Raw genomic sequence first — 17,506 nt, 5'->3', positions numbered from 1 at the left:
TAGACATGGAATTCTGAAAAACCACAATCACTGAGTAGTACAACATGGGAAAAATAAAAAATAGAAATATATTTCACTCATTACTAAACAAAATACAAAAGATGTAAGACATGCATACACTTGTGGCTGACACTTTATAATTGCCAAAAACTGAAAATATTGGAGTGGTCTTGACTTCTTTTCCTCATTACTCTTGTTAGTTGTTTCCCAAATTCTTTACCAGTGTTCTTTCTATTTGCTATTTTTCCATGTTTTTTTCTTTCCTTATCTATATCTGAGGTTTTTTCCATGTAATCTTTTTTCCATCCCTGCCTCTATATGCTCATAGCCAGATTTCAACTCTACTTACCATCTTACCCTCCAGTCCTCTCCCTCCTTTCTTTATCTCCTATCTGCATATTAGTTTTTAATCTTATTCATGTTAACATTTTTTTCTTCCTTCCCAGGTCCGTTTTCAAATATTTGCAGTCATTGCCTCCTAAGCACCATCCACTTTCATCTACTTCTCATCCCATCACTAACCCCAGTTTCTTCCATGTCACTCACCCTTTTCTTGACCTCTGCCATTTTGTCTATTCCACATTTAGCGTCCCATTTCCCTTTTGCTTTCTCTTCAACTTCTCCATTTCTACCTTCTCTCACTCTGACTTAGTCTTTTCTTGTGTATCATCTTCATTCTGGTCCTGCTGTTCTTCAGTTTCACACTCTACCCCTCCCCATATTTCTATACCTGTTTCAAATACCTCAGTCCATCTACTACACCCCTACATGTACTCCATCCAGTTGCATTGCCCTCACTTGCATTCCCACTTAGTCATTTGGTCTGCATTCTCGTCATCCTTAAATCTCAGTTATGAAATCCTCATACCCTTACCTAACCTATGAGTCCCTCTTCTCCCCCTCCCCAGGTCGCCACCTAATCTCATTCCTGAAAACCATATTTGATTAAGGGGAGGGACATTGGTTACACCAATGTTCTTCTCCAGTTGTGACACCACTGCACCAGGCTGCTCCCTCTGCACTCATGCCTCCCCCTTATGCTCATTCATTTATTCTCTTCAGTACCCTAACTACTAGTCCCCCTATTTAACTCTTGCCCATTCTAGCCAATTATTAAATTTGACAAGAGCAAGAAGCAGGTTCTCAGGCCATCAATTCCTGTGAAGCTAGTAATGACAGAGGAGAGATTAGAATCCCACATTTCTGAGCTAGGCTGGTCAATGCTGAATGCATACATAGGGGAACAAGTAAGATGCATCATTTGCAACTCTGGCTGGTGGCCCTAAAGATTACTGGTGGGGATGGCTAGTTCAGGATAGAATTAATGCTGTCTGTTTCTACTTGTCCTGATTTGTTAACATTTTATGAATGTAACCATTTTGTAAACCGTTTTGATATAAAATGGTATAGAAAAAAAAAAAGATCAAGAGTATTTTCAGCTTGGGTCAGCAGCAGTAGTAGTGATCTTGGGTGGGGTGGAAGTAAAGGAGAAGGTACAGTGTGGCACAGTGGTTAAGAACTACAGCATCATTACCCTGAGGTTGTGGGCTCAAATCCCATGCTGCTCCTTGTGACTGGGCAAGTCACTTAATCCCCCCCATTGCCCCAGGTATATTAGGTAGTGAGAGCCCACCAGGACAGATGTTTAAGTACCATCACTTAGGCTATAAGTGGTCGTCAAAAGAAAAAAAAACTGTACAACCTCCTAGCCACCCGAGCTGCAACACTTGACTAACAACTCTACAACCTATTGACCTCGACCACAAACTACAAAACCTTCAAAAAAGAAATAAAAACCCTTCTATTCAAAAAACACATAAAACTGAACTAACACAATCAGAAATGTCCCAAGCATCACCTGCAACTACTCCATATGTACTTCCAATATCATGACAACTCGGATGTAATCCTTAGCAACTCAAAGAAATGTACAAACTATTCCCTAAATACTTCTAATCTCCGGACAATCAAGTTTCAAGTTTATTAGGTTGTTTATATACCGCCTATCAAGGTTATCTAAGCGGTTTTTACAATCAGGTACTCAAGCATTTTCCCTATCTGTCTTGGTGGGCTCACAATCTATCTAACATACCTGGGGCTATGGAGGATTAAGTGACCTTCACAGGGAGCAGCATGGGGTTTGAACCCACAACCCCAGGGTGCTGAGGCTGTAGCTCCAATCACTGTACCACACACTCCTCATAATCCACCTTCAACTGCAAGATAATGGCGGACTAGCAATCCCTAATGTAATGTAAAATAAAATTAAAAGCAATGAGGAAGATTTCAAGAAGCTGTCTCCCCTACTCTGTCCTTTCTTCAGCCTGCAGATGCACATGGTTTATAAGGGAAGTAAAGCTTTCTGACGATACGCCTCCTGTTTGACAAATCTGCTGAATGATATAATGCAGTGGTCTCAAACTCGCGGCTTGGGGGCCATATGCGGCCCGCCAGGTACTATTTTGAGGCCCTCGATATGTTAGCATCATTCAGGAACGTTGCCCGCCTCACTGCTGTAACCTCATGCATGTGCTTTCCTGCGTCTGTGCGCAATTGTGAGGTGGAGTGGAGAGAACAATCAGAAGCAATTAAGGAAAGATTTATAAACTATAACGAATTTTACCTCATGCAAAATTATTTCTTGAATAAGACATTAACTATTTTTTCTGCAGCCCTCCAAGTACCTACAAATCCAAAATGTAGCCCTGCAAAGGGTTTGGGTTTGAGACCGTTGATATAATGAGATGGTATTAATTGCACTTGTAATTCAGGGATTGCAATTTAAGTATACATGAAGATTGTACAGTGGCAATATTGATTATTTTTGTATTTTAAAATATTTGGTGCATAATGTGAGTTGTAGCAGTAAACTTAAAATTGGTGTGCAATAAGCCATTTCTATGCTAGGTTTAATAGGATTCTTAACTAATGCTTTTGGGAGTAAAATGTCATCCTCTACTCATTCATTTTGCTGTTTTCAGAACAAAGAATTCCTACAAGAAAGGTTGATGCAGCGAGCACCAACGATTACTGAAAGAGCAAAAAAGGTAATAGTTTGTGTGCAAGTAAAGCTTTCACATAATGGGAACAGCAAACTAAGTTACTTAATATTTCCTCTTAAATGTTTTCTGTTCTGACTCTAGTATAATCGTGTTTTCAGTAGGAACTTATTCAGGCCAAACAATGGTAAACAGTATATCTTAAACTGAAGGAAACCTTTTCAGAATGGTGGTTTGTAAAAGTGCTGACATTTATACTAAGCGGAGCCATTCTGTTTGTCACCTCAAACAAGTAAGCAAAAAAATCCCAAAGACTGTAAACGAAGCTAGCAGAAGGAAAATGCAAATAAATTAAAAGGTCTAGCCTTCTGTCTTCTGATAGTAGTTCATTGAAACAGCTTTCCCTCTTCGGAGTCCTTTATTTCAGGGCATCCTAAGTCAGTCCTGGGGATCCTATAGCCAGATAGAATTTTAAGATTTTCACAGTGAATATGCATAAGTTAACTTAGCATATGTTGGGTTTCTATTATATGGAAATTCCTTACACCTAATTATTGTGGATACAGTAGTCTTGACTATCTGACACAAAAAGGACCAACCTGTTCTTGGATAACTGAAAAGTTGGATAAAATAAGAGGCATAAAGTATTGTTTCAAATATATATTTTTTTAACATTCAGCAATCAACAGTGTGATATATGTGCTTGTACCCAAACACAAAAAATACCGTATAGTATGTTTATAAATAAAACTACATGGCAGAGTCCTGCATAAAGGCAAGCAAAGTAGTGTAGAAACAAGTTCTTTAAAAAAAATTGCGATTAAGGTTTGTTTTCTTGATTGTTTCTCTTTGTGGTGAAGTAATGCCAGTGTCTCAAGAACATAACATCTGTAGCAGTCACTGACTTGTTCCATAAATGCCAATCAAGCCTTGATAGCCTTGACCCCCCCCCACTTCACTATGACCGGTCAAAGTTTTATCTAGTTCATGTGCAGGCCCAACGCGCAGTTGTCTTCATCTTTGTTCTCACTCCCATTCACTATAGCAATAACATCACTGTTGGTAGTTCTTGCATAGCACAAAAAGGCCCACTCTCAAAATAATTAGTAGGCCAACTCTCAATAATAATAATGAACTGAGAGGAAAAGGACCTCAGAAACCTAGCAGATATTCAGTATGAGTATGTAAAGCCACTAAATCTGCATATTATTGGTCCTAAAAAACCTGTCCGCCAACTTGTAGTAATCCAAGCCTAACTAAAAATTTTTGTACCTCACAAATTTTTGCCATCTTAACAGTAGAACAACTTAGCTTTATTGATGCTCCACAACGACTACAGGATCTATTTCACTGGCCAATCTTGACTTCCTCAGGGGTCTCCACTAAATACGGGTGTAAATACAGAACATTCTAATCTTCCATATGAGGGGTAAAAAAATAACTGTCCAGGTAGTTCCTGAAATTCTATACATGGTATTTTGGGTTTTTTTAAAGAAGTGTCCAGGTTTTGATAGGACACAACTACATCTTCATCCCCTAGTTGTTGAACCAGCTCTAAAGCATTAACATAGTTCAAGGTCTCGTGCTTCTGCTCCTCCAAGCAGAGAGGCTAGAACTTTAGAACACTGGCAAAGCATCCATGCATACAAATAGGATCATGGTTTACCAATTCTACATAGTGATGGGCACATGTGCAGAAAAAAATGCGTAAACCCCCCCACACAAAAAAACAACAGCTGGAGAGTTGCCCACTCTCCCCGCTGCAATATGACCCCTGACCCCACCTCCCCACCATAGAACACCTCCCCTAGCCTCCAACGCCCTCTCCCCCTTACCGCCATATAGATGTACGGAGGGTGGACTCCCTCCTCCCAGCTGGCCTGCCTGCGTCATGTGTGCCTTCCTTTCCCCAGTACATATTGGGTTGCACTGGGGAGAGGCTCTTGATTGGTCCAAGTTGTATAAGGTCCCTCCCACCGGAGAGAGGAAGGCCCATTTTTGACGACACAGGCAGGCCATCTGGGAGGAGGGAGTCTGCTGGTATCGGCAAGGAAGAGGTGTTTTATGGCAGTGGGGAGAGAGGCCATCTCTCCTGCTGCAGTGAGGGGGGGGTGCACAAGGCTGAGCGGCGGCAGGCATTTCTTGGCAGCGGAGAGAGTGGGCATCTCTCCTGTGGGGGGGGTGTGTGTGTGTGTGTTGTGATGCAGCAGGAGAGAGAATGGGCATCTCACACTGCATCACAACACAGGCTTTCTAGCAGTCTCTGATACTGACTGGCACCCCTGGACCAATTGCTTATTTTTGTCGCCAAAAGCGATGTCATCTTTATAAAATGACTCAGCATTTTTTAAAAATCCACTGGAGGGCTCATTTCAATGTTGAAGAGCCCATTTGCATTTCATTGTCGGAGACTGCTAGAAAGCTCCCTATTGACAGAGATAATCTGTTTTGATAATCCACCGCTAAAATGCGTACAGGCTAAACCGTCTGTAAACAGTTGAGACGGCGTAAAAGTTTTGAGAATCTGGGCCTCAGTCCCTGGATTTCAAGAGCTATTTCATTTTTTTCACTTTCATGCCCATAAAATAATCCAATTAGACTTTTTATTGTGTTTTGACCTAACTGGGCCTAGAGGTATGGGGCCAGATTCTACAAATAGCACAGTTATCGGCCTACGCCTGCAAAAGTGGCACCAGTCAATCACACAATGGAACCACCTGTAGAATCATGACTACCGTCAAACTTAGGCACTGGAAATGTAGGCAATGGTTTTGAGAGCCTTTGTTTGTTGTGAATTTCCATTTATGGAGGCACCTAAGGGTGCCTAAGTGCGTTTCCAGTGTTAATCATGACTACTGTGACCCTTAGGTGCCTCAATAAATGCAATCACAGTACTGTTTTTGGAGGCACCGGTGGGCACTTACCTCTTTTTATCATTTGTTTTTAAATGACGCAATCAATTACTATGCCAATTTAAAACAAACCAATTAAATTAGGCCGTGTAGAGTGCCTACTGCCGCCTATCTTACGGGCGCACTTTCGAGAATTTGGACCATGGTGACTAATGTAGTGTGTATAATTGGAAAGCACATTACATCTATTTGTTATTCCTGGCAGGTCTGACCTTATAAAGGCATGTTAAGACACTTAGGGCTCTTTTTACTAAGCTGCGGTAGTGTTTTTTATCGCGTGCTAACCCCTGCGCTATGCGGAGAAACTAATGCCAGCTCAATGGAGGCGTGCGGCAATTTAGCGCATGCAAAAACCGCTAGCGCAGCTTGGTAAAAGGAGCCCTTAGTTAAGGCCATGAAGATGTCTGTCTGTTGGGCACCAATCTAAAGTCTACCTCCATTAGGCAGTTGGTAAGACTATGAACACAGTAAATGCCATATATAACTTCTGTTACTTTCTGGACATTGTCTCCTGGTGTAAGGTCTGGATACTCTATTCTCCGTAGTTCTGTCCTTCACTCATAGGGCCCATGCTCATTTCAGGTTACTATTCATCTTGTTTTCCTTTTTACTGGTGCCATTCCTTAGCTAGAGAGTCCCATGGATATGACTTGATTTTGAACTTTCTTCAGAGAAAGCAAAGGTCTGATTATGGCAGTTCAACAGTTAAAAAAGATCTGTATCCTTCACTTCTCATGCTCTATTCAAAGCTTTTATATGGATTTGTGGGAACCCAAAGGTTCATAGCACTGAAACTATAATGCATGGTAGAGAGTGTGGCATAGTGATTAGAGCTACAGCCTTGGCCCCATGAGGTTGTGGTTTCAAACCCCACACTGCTCTTTGTGACCCTGGGCAAGTTACTTAATCCAAAGATAAATGCAAAAAAGTGGAGCGGGTATATAATCCTTCTTCAAATTAGTACATTCTCTATAAAAATATAATATTAGATTGATGTTATAAATAGTGAAATGGCATATAGTGTAAGCCAATTGTGAAATATCAAAAGGAGGGGGAAGGACCTCAGACTCCTCTTTCTTTATAAAACACATTTTTTATAGAGAATATACTAATTTGAAGAAGGATTATATACCCACTCCACTTTTTTTGTGTTTATCTTTTGATTGCAGTTTGGAGTAGTTTGTCGCTTTTTTTGTGGTCAGTTACTTAATCCTCCACTGCCCCAGGTACATTAATCTAATCCTTAGGTTTGTATACCGCATCATCTCCACTTTCGTAGAGCTCGGCGCGGTTTACAGTAGAAGAAATAGGAACTACAACAGAGGGTTAGAGATAGAAGTGTGAAGAAAATTTAGAGGACTTGGGATGCCAAGATATAAGAGTTTCCTTGATTCCTAAGTTGGAGGGAGACTTACATTTTTGAGAAAAGCCAGGTTTTTAGATGTTTGCGGAAAACTTTAGATAGATTATGAGCCCACCGGGACAGATAGGGAAAAAGCTTGAAGTACCTGTTTGTAAATCACTTTGAGTGGGGTTACTTAACTACAAAAAGGCAGTATACAAGCCCCAATCCCTATTAGTTTACACACACGATCCATTTGAGTAATTGGTCAAATCCTGTCTTCAGAACCCCTGTTAACAAGTAATCAGCACAACAGTATAGATTTGTTCAAACATTTATGTTTTTGTAAACACACATACAAGGTGCTGGACTTGAGTCCAAGATGTGTCTGTGGTTTGAGTAGTAGTTTGAATTTTTTTGTGCTGGTCAGTGTTAAGGTGTTTTTCTTTCTTTGTGCCAAGTAGGTTCGAAGAGTCCCCGGTTCCAGTGGACGTCTTCATAAAACTGAAGATGGTGGCTGGGAGTGGAGTGATGAAGAGCTAGATGAAGAAAGTGAAGAAGGGAAAGCCGCAGTGGCCCAACTTAGGGTAAGACCAGAAACTTTTCAACAGAACATAAAATACTTTGCTGCTGATTGTCTGACTACATGGCATTTAGTTATGTGGAAAAGCGGCCTAGTAATTAGTGCAGCAGACTTTAAATCCTGGGGAACTGGATTCAGTTCCCACTGCAGCTCCTTGTGATCCTGAGCCTTCCATTGCCCCAGGTACAAAAATTGTGAGCTCAATAGTGACCGAGAAAGCCTCTGCTTCCTTAGCAACGACAGCAGATGAATCCAGAGACTAGTGGGATAGCACACATTGACCAGCTGGTGGAGATAGAGAACTGATTAACAGGTGGTCGTCTTGGATAGAACCTCTCCTGCAGCTTCAGTATGCTCTATTTTCCAGCAGGTCATGGTTGCTATCCTTATAGCTCCTGAATTCTGGTTGTCTTTGGTAGTCTGCTCTCCTGTTGAGATTTTCTCTTCAGTGAGAAAGGGGTGTTCGGCTGCACGGTGTTGTCTTTAGAGGTTACACCTGGGCCCCCCTCCCCTCAGAGCCTCACCCTCCCCTCAGAGCCAGTGAGGGGTGTTAGCTCCCTGGGTTTCTTCTTTCCTTTAATACAAAAAAAAAACAAAACCAACAACCCAAAAAACGGAGTTTATAATTGGGGTAGCTGTCTTTTTACTTGGTAAGCAGACTGCAACTACCTCTCTATTCAGCACTTCTTGTGTGGAGCGGGTAAGATTCACTTTACTTGGTTTCTTTATAGGTGGTTTTCTTGTGCTGCGGGTGCAGAGTTATTTTCTTTTATTCGGTACAGTGCCATGGCAGCAGAGGTTGTTAAAAGGTGTTCCCGCTGTGAGAAGAGGCGAACACCAACGGGTTCATGCGGGGTGCGCGGACGCATCAGGGGAGTAGGTAATAATGGCGCCAGTTGAGTTGGTGTTTTCCCGCCCAAACGACGCGAGTTCAGTTTCGCCGGTGATATCAGCGGGTGTGACCTTGGCGGCGGTTCAAGACCCGCAGCTGCTTATTGCAGTGCTTCCTTCCCTGCCGGCGGTTTCTCTTCTCGGAGGGGGGTCAGCTGTAGCGCTGGAGCCTGTGTCGGTGGTAATGGCCGGGCAGAGGGCGGATGTTTCTGCAAGGCAGGACTCTGCTCTACCGGTGGGGCAGCTTGGAATGGCCGCAGCGTCCAGTATGCCTACTGGGCTTGCTCAGTCACAGAGTTTGCCGTTTTCTCCTGAGTTTGTGCTGCTTCCGGGGGGGGGGGGGGGGTTGCTTTACCTGCTTCTCCTCAGCCTACTGTTACTCTATCTCAGCAGGGTTTACAAGCCACTAAACAGCGCAGAGTGTCCCCTGTGGATGGCGGGGACAAACTGTTGGATTCCACTTTATCCCTTCCTCCTCTTGAATCTCTGGCAGATAGAGATTTGGCAGATTTAGAGTTAGAAGAGACTCTGGGTAGAGAGGTGGATGATCCCACAGTGCTCCAGCTTTTCCATAAGGAGGAATTATCCTACTTTATTTCTAAGGCATTGCAAGGTTTGAATATTTCTCAGGCAGATCCGCAAGTCTCTGAGGTGGCTAACCCGCTTCTGGCGGGCACGAGGAAACCGCCCAAGACTTTTCCAGTCCACGAAGCTATGATGGAACTATTGCTGCTACAATACCTGTCCCATAACCTAAAAAATGGGAAGTTCCTCTCTAATAATGGTCACATAATAATAACCCCAATTCTAAAAAATCGCAAAGAACCCTCAGTCCTAATAACCAACTACAGACCACTAGCATCCATTCTGTTTATTGTAAAAATCATGGAGGACTAGTACATACCCAACTGATGGACTATCTTAATCAGTTCTCTCTTCTACACGAAACCCAATCCGGTTTCAGATCTTTATTCAATACGGAGACAGTAATTGCAGCTATTTTAGACAATCTGCGCCTACTGTTTAGCAGGGGCCACAATGCATTGGTTATGCAATTCGATATGAGTTCAGCCTTTGACCTGGTAGACCACAGGAAAATGCTACAATGCCTAGACGCCATTGGTATCAAAGACGAGGTGCTGAACTGGTTTTGTGGCTTCCTTACATCCCGCACCTATAGGTACGCTTCAATTATGAGCTTTCCGATACCTGGAGCGATCCATCCGGGTCACCATTGTCTCCACTGCTATTTAACGTCTACATGTCCTCATTGAGCTTGCAAATAACTCAGCTGGGGATAAAACTATTCAGTTATGCAGATGACTTCACGATTATAATCCCATTTGCTGACTCTATCTCGGAAACTATTCCCAAGGCTTCAGAAGCCATAAACATGAGGGAGCAATGGATGATAAACTTCAAGCTCAAACTTAATTCAGAAAAAACAAAATTCTTCATTGCTTCACCACATCCGTTTGACACCAAAACACCTCTATGCATCAATGAACTTAATCACCCCATCCAGCCCACCATAAAGATACTAGGTGTAACTCTAGACTAATGCCTAACCATGAAAGACCAGGTGGACTCCTTAATCAAAAAGGGTTTCTTCACTCTCTGGAAACTCAGATCCATTAAGGCTTATTTCGATACGTCGGCATTCAGAACACTGGTCCAATCCCTCGTACTAAGTCAACTTGACTACTGTAAAATCGCCTACTTAGCCATTTCCCCCCAAAATATGCGACGTTTACAATTAATGCAAAATGCAGCGGTCAGACTAATCTTCGGATTAAAGAAATTCGATCATGTATCACCCTACTACCGGCAGTTACATTGGCTACCGATGGAAGCACGCATAAAGTTTAAATTCGCCTGCTTCTGCTTTAAAGCGCTAAACGGACTTGCCCCTAAATACATAACTGACCTTTTCTCCTTCTCTGCCAACAGACACAAGAGAAGCTCTCATTCCTACTTCGTTTCCCCCCCAGTTAGAATTTGTAAACTGAAAAAACACCATGAACACCTTCTTTCACATCAAGCAGCATTGTGGGGTAAAGACCTAGATCAACTGCTTTCAGCCACTACTTATGAGGAATTCAGAAAACGTCTAAAAACTCAACTGTTCCTAAAGTATCTAGCCAACAGACCCACTCATCTTCTTTCTCCTCCATAGTGTTTCCTCTGTCCTGTTAATCTTTCTCCTCAACAACGCATTTCCGGTCCTATTAACTCTCCTCTTCTCCCCTCTTAAATGCAATCGATTTGTACCTCGCTTAATCTATTGTAAACCGCATAGAACTTAACGGTATTGCGATATATAAACTGTTATTATTATTATTTCCGCCCAATACACGCCTGAGGCTGGTCTCCATGTGGCGAAAGCTATGTGGCAGTTGTACCCGGTGGCACAGGAGGAGCTGGAGAAATTTAAGCTCCAGAGGGTGGATGCTTTGGTGGCCGCGGTTACCAACTTTGCCGGTTGAGGGAGGTGTAACACTTAAGGACTCCCAGGATAGGAAAATTGAATCTACGCTGAAACTTTCCTTCGATGTAGCGGCTCTTACATTGCAAGCGGCAGTGTGTAGGTCCTATGCGGCACGCGCTTGTTTGCAATGGGCACAACAAATGGCGGATACCATGTTGGAATCCGGGATGGCTGTTCCGTCTGACTTCCCGGATATGGAATCTGGTTTAGCTTATTTGGCGGATGCGTTATATGATATTATTCGTGCTTCTGCGAAACAGATGTCTCTTTCAGCAGTTTCTCGCAGATTGTTATGGCTCTGTCATTGGGCTGCGGATGCAGCGTCTAAACTTCGGCTCGTGAGGCTCCCTTTTAAGGGGCGTCTTTTGTTTGGTGAAGATTTGGATAAGTTGGTCAAGGACTTCAGGGATTCCAAAACAGAGATTGCCGGAGGATAAGCCTAAGAGATCTTTGAAGCCTGTAACTCCCCAGCCTCGCTTTCGGGATGTTAGACGATATAGACCTGGGACACCGTTCTTTCAGCCATCTTACGGGTCTTCCTTTAATTCCAAGCCGAGGTTTCAGCAAAATAATTCCTTTCGTCCTGCAAAACCCCAGCCGCTCAACCAGCCCGTACCCCGGCCTTATGCAATGCACAATGACGGGGACTTGGCTCTCTCCGCCATTCCCATCAGGGGTCGGCTGTCTTCCTTCTTAGCGGAGTGGGCAAAGATAACGTCCGATTAATGGGTATTGGATATTGTTCGAGAAGGTTACAAATTAGAATTTTCTTCTCCCGTTGCAGATTCTTTCTTGGTGTCTCCGTGTTCGGGGGCGGCCAAGAGGGAGTCCATGCAAGTTACTCTTCAGATTCTTCTGGGTATTGGAGCGGTAATTCCAGTTCCTCCGAAGCAGAGGGGCCAGGGAAGATATTCCATTTACTTTCTGGTGCCCAAAAAGGGAGGATTGGTCAGACCGGTGCTCGATCTCAAGCGGATCAATCAGTTTTTCAACGTCAGACATTTCCGCATGGAAACAATAAGATCGGTTATTGCGGCAGTTCAGCCAGGAGAGTTCCTTACAGCGCTGGATCTCAAACAAGCCTACTTACATATTCCCATTTGGCCACCGCATCAGCGGTATCTGCGCTTTGCCATTCTCGGCCAGCACTTTCAGTTTCGGGCGATGTCATTTGGCTTGGCCATGGCTCCAAGGACATTTTCGAAGGTGATTGCTGCTGATTATCTGACTGCATGGCATTTAGTTATGTGGAAAAGCGGCCTAGTAGTTAGTGCAGCAGACTTTAAATCCTGGGGAACTGGATTCAGTTCCCACTGCAGCTCCTTGTGATCCTGAGCCTTCCATTGCCCCAGGTACAAAAATTGTGAGCTCAGTAGTGACCGAGAAAGCCTCTGCTTATTATGTCTACAGTGTTGCACGCGTCTAGGTGCGCTATAGAAATAAGTAGTAGTACTTCTTTGACAAACCACACTAATGACGATAAATAGTGTTATAGAGATCACCCATAGTTTTTCTGAAAGCAGATCAGAATACACATTGGCCAACTACTACACCTGTTTCCATTTTTTTTTTTTTATTCAAATTTTACATTTTAAAAAGCACTTCAACTTGAATATGGATTAGAATTACAATATAAGAAACCATGGATGGCAACCCCCATCCAAAGAAATATTAAAAGGAAAAAATAATATTCATTATTTCATCCCCAATGATCCAAGACCTAAGTAAATAACAAAGAAATACAGAAATCATTTATCAGGTCATAAAAGTAAGAGACTCTGCTTCCGGCAGCTGGTTTGCTAAACTGTAGGAGTCGCCATTGATCCAATGGTTACTATCCCCCCCCCCTTCCTTGGCCACAATAAATTGTAACAACTGTTTGGGTTCAAACAAAAAAAGAAAAGATTTTCCTTCTAATGAGATACAGCACTTAGCAGGAAATTTTTAAAACAAAGGAATCACCCAAAGCGGTAACTCTAGGTCTATAAACCAAAAAGTCTTTTCCTTCTCTTCTGCGTCTCACGAGATATATCAGGAAATATACGAATTGTTGAGCCCAAAAAAGTATTATTCATATGTCGAAAATATGTTTGAAAAATCAAATCCCTGTCAAACTCTAAAGCAAATGAAACAATAAGAGTAGTTCTCTCAGTTATTACTTCAAGGAAACCTACTACATCTGTTTCAATTGTATCCTTAGCCTAAGAAACGGTGTGCTCTAGACCAGTGGTTCCCAACCCTGTCCTGGAGGACCACCAGCCAGTCAGATTTTCAGGATAACCCTAATGAATATGCATATGAGAGATTTGCGTGTAATGGTGACAAGTGTGCATCTTTGCTCCATACATATTCATTAGAGTTATCCTGAAAACCTTGACTGGTTGGTGGTCCTCCAGGACAGGGTTGGGAACCATTGCTCTAGACTGCTCAGTTTTAGTGTTGGAGGGGAGTTGGGGTAGGATAAGGAGATTAAAATTGTCAATGCCTAGCCCAGTGGTTCCCAAACCTGGCCTTGGAGGTACCCCAACCAATTAGGTTTTTGGGATATTCACATTGCATATTCATGAGAGAGTTTCATGCACCTGTGGATATCCTGAAAACCTGACTGGCTGGGTTGCCTCCAGTAAGAGGCTTGGAAACCGCTGGCATTAAATTGCCTTGCTGTAATAAATACTTGAATACTAAGGCCTGTAAAACTGACTTGAAATTATTAGGATGCGAGTAATATTTAAGCCTTCATAAACTGCAGGTTTTTGAATGCCCATAACCTGATCTCTACCAGAATGTAGCAAGTCGAAATTGGCCCCCAGATTTTGTACAACCAGTGACATTCTCAAATGTTTATTCTGTGCTCCAAGAAAATGGAGCAAACTTGCCCAAAGGATGTGTGTCTTTTTAAAAAAAAAATTTATATAGATAGGACTAGCTGATTAGTTTGTATCCAAACTGACCACATAACCCAGTACTGGGAGCATTTTTAGATCCTCCAGTAAGGGCATATAATCCAAATGCCATTTGCACATATTCTAAAAGACTAGAGTAGTGATGGGAGAATAGCAAAGACACCTAAAAGCTCTAAATAGATATTGAAAACTATATTAAGAATAGTATAGATCACTGATAAAAGGTTTTCAAGCAGTTTCAGCCCCATTCGAAACTATTTCCTGCTTCTGATGTTCAACAAAAGAATGTTCCAGCACACTTCCTCCCAAACCTAAGTTTTGCAAACAGGAAGCAAGATCAAAAGTAAAAAGTAGAAGCAACAATAAGCATGATCAGCATGGCCGTCATCTATCAATATGATGCTGAAGAGCAGGGCTGCCCAAGTCCGGTCCTCGAGATCTACTGGCAAGCCAGGTTTTCAGGATATCCACAATGAATATGCATGAGAAAGATTTGCCTGCACTGCCTTCTTGGTATGCAAATATCCCTCATGCATATTCATTGTGGCTATCCTGAAAACCTGGCCTGCCAGTAGATCTCGAGGACCGGACTTGGGCAGCCCTGCTGAAGAGTATCCAGAACAGACTAATAATCTCAGTATTGTGTTCTTAAGAACATAAGAACATAAGCAGTGCCTCCGCCGGGTCAGATCACAGGTCCATCCTGCCCAGCAGTCCGCTCCCGCGGCGGCCCAAACAGGTCATGACCTGTCTGAATCACCAGAAGGGACCCCCTTGCCACCTTGGTTTCCCATTGAAGTCCTATCTTCCCATCGAAGTCCTAACCCTCCGGTCTTGCACATGCACGACCTGGTTGGGTTTCTATACTTATTACCTGGATACCTCTCTCAGTATCCCACAATCCCTTTATCCCTCAGGAATCCGTCCAATCCCTGTTTGAATCCCTGTACCGTACTCTGCCTGATCACTTCCTCTGGTAGCGCATTCCAAGTGTCCACGACCCTCTGGGTGAAAAAAAAACTTCCTTGCATTTGTTTTGAACCTATCTCCCTTCAGTTTCTCCGAATGCCCCCTCGTACCTGTTGTCCCCTTCAGTCTGAAGAATCTGTCCCTATCCACCCTCTCTATGCCCCTCATGATCTTGAAGGTCTCTATCATATCTCCCCTGAGCCTCCTTTTTTCCAGAGAGAAGAGCCCCAGCCTATCCAACCTCTCGGCGTATGGGCAGTGTTCCAGCCCTCTTACCAGCCAGTGCAGATTCAAGCAAAATATGAAACCTGTATAATCTTTGAGTTCAGAGATAAACAATTTTAATTACTACTAATGCATCAAACATCTCTTAGTGCAGGGGTAGGCAATTCCGGTTCTCGAGAGCCGGAGCCAGGTCAGGTTTTCAGGATATCCACAATGAATATGTATGAGATGGGTTTGCATGCACTGCCTCCTTGAGATGCAAATCATCTCGTGCATATTTATTATGGATATCCTGAAAATCTGACCTGGCTCCATCTCTCGAGGACTGGAATTGCCTACCCTTGTCTTGGTGAAACTCATCCCACATAATGGTGACATATCTGTGATAACAAGTAGTCAAGGCCTGAGGGATCACCTTTACAGTTTGGATATATCTCACTGAAGGAGCAGGCTAATTCCTTGGTTAGTAGGGGACTCTGCTAGCAGCTGGATACACCAATCTACTGTGATCTTACAAAACCAAAGTTCTCTTGCGCTAAGGGCTTTTTCTAAGTTGGAAGTAAGTTTCATCTTTCTGGATTAGACCATAATAGGCATTGCTATTCTGTTGGTAAGATGCTTTATGCTAGAGTCTTGAGGTTCTTAAGCCCCTTTTTTTTCTTCATTCTTCTGATACTGCCTCTTTGGATTTGTAATTTGATTTGTTGCTGCTTTTCTCTGGAGCAGCAAAACCCCTCTACACTTGCTGGGCCTTTTGATATTGTTTGGAATTTGCTTTGTTAAGCTCCTCTGTGCCATTACATTAATTTCTACCTCCTATCTCCACTTTAAAAAATCTTTAAAAAGTGGTGAACTATTTGGTAAATATTGAGTGCTTTTGTATCATCTTCCCCCTTAATGATAACTGTTAGACAACACTGTGGTGGTCTCCTCTCATCAAGAAATGTTCATTTTCTGATCAGAGTATCTTAATGGAATGTGTCCATCTCTCTTTTGGGAGGAGTCTTTACTGTCAACTACCCATCACCACTACAACTACTAATGATCACCTTGACGGACACGACCTGATGAAGACCAGCCAGCATGGTTTCAGTAAAGGCAGATCTTGCTTTAGAACTTGCTGTACTTCTTCGAGGGAGTAAACAGGCAGATAGACAAGGGCGACCCGGTTGACATTGTATATCTGGATTTTCAGAAGGCATTCGACAAAGTTCCACATGAACGACGACTTCGGAAAATTGCTTGCCATGGAATCGAGGGTGAAATACTCACGTGGATTAAAAACTGGCTGGAGCATAGGAAACAGAGAGCGAGGGTAAATGGACAATTCTCAGACTGGAAGAGCATCACCAGCGGGGTGCCGCAGGGCTCAGTGCTTGGACCTGTGCTCTTCAACATCTTTATAAACGATCTGGACATTGGTATGACGAGCGAGGTGATTAAATTTGCGGACGATACGAAGTTATACAGAATAGTGAAGACACAGGGGGATTATGAAGATCTGCAACGTGACATAATCAAGCTCGAGAAATGGGCATCGACATAGCAAATGAGGTTCAATGTGGATAAGTGCAAAGTTATGCAGGTTGGGAACAAAAATCTCATGCACAAATACAGGATGTCTGGGGCGGTATTTGGAGAGACCTCCCAGGAAAGGGACTTGGGAGTTCTGATCGACAAGTCCATGAAGCCATCTGCACAATGTGTTACTGCGGCGAAAAGGGCGAACAGAATGCTAGGAATGATCAAAAAGGGGATCATGAACAGATCCGAGAAGGTTATCATGCCACTGTACCGGGCCATGGTGCGCCCTCACCTGGAGTATTGCATCCAGCACTGGTCACCGTACATGAAGAAGGATATGGTACTACTCAAGAGAGTCCAGAGAAGAGCGGCTAAAATGGTTACGGGGCTGGAGGAGTTGCCATAAAGCGAGAGATTAGAGAAACTGGGCCTCTTCTCCCTTGAAAAAAGGAGACTGCGAGGGGACATGATCGAAACATTCAAAATACTGAAGGGAATAGACTTAGTAGAGAAAGACAGACTGTTCACTTTCTCCAAGGTAGGGAGAACGAGAGGACACTCTCTAAAGTTGAAAGGGGATAGATTCCATACAAACGTAAGGAAATTCTTCTTCACCCAGAGAGTGGTAGAAAACTGAACACTCTTCTGGAGTCTGCTATAGGGGAAAATA

At 43.0% G+C, this 17,506-nt stretch overlaps 1 protein-coding gene across 3 annotated transcripts in view; it reads left to right on the top strand.

Annotated features, from left to right (window-relative positions):
• OXSR1 (oxidative stress responsive kinase 1) overlaps nt 1–17,506 on the top strand; it is a 119,084-nt gene that overhangs the window by 62,231 nt on the left and 39,347 nt on the right. For all 3 annotated transcript variants that reach the window (XM_033931728.1, XM_033931727.1, XM_033931729.1), the window contains exons 10-11: nt 2,982–3,047; nt 7,718–7,840. In XM_033931728.1, the coding sequence (XP_033787619.1) occupies nt 2,982–3,047; nt 7,718–7,840 (189 nt within the window). The remainder of the gene's footprint in view (nt 1–2,981; nt 3,048–7,717; nt 7,841–17,506) is intronic.

The sequence above is a fragment of the Geotrypetes seraphini genome, chromosome 2 (genome assembly GCF_902459505.1).
Source record: "Geotrypetes seraphini chromosome 2, aGeoSer1.1, whole genome shotgun sequence".
NCBI lineage: Eukaryota > Metazoa > Chordata > Amphibia > Gymnophiona > Dermophiidae > Geotrypetes > Geotrypetes seraphini.
The sequence above is the reverse complement of the archived record's forward strand: the minus strand, read 5'-3'. Positions and strand labels throughout refer to the sequence as shown.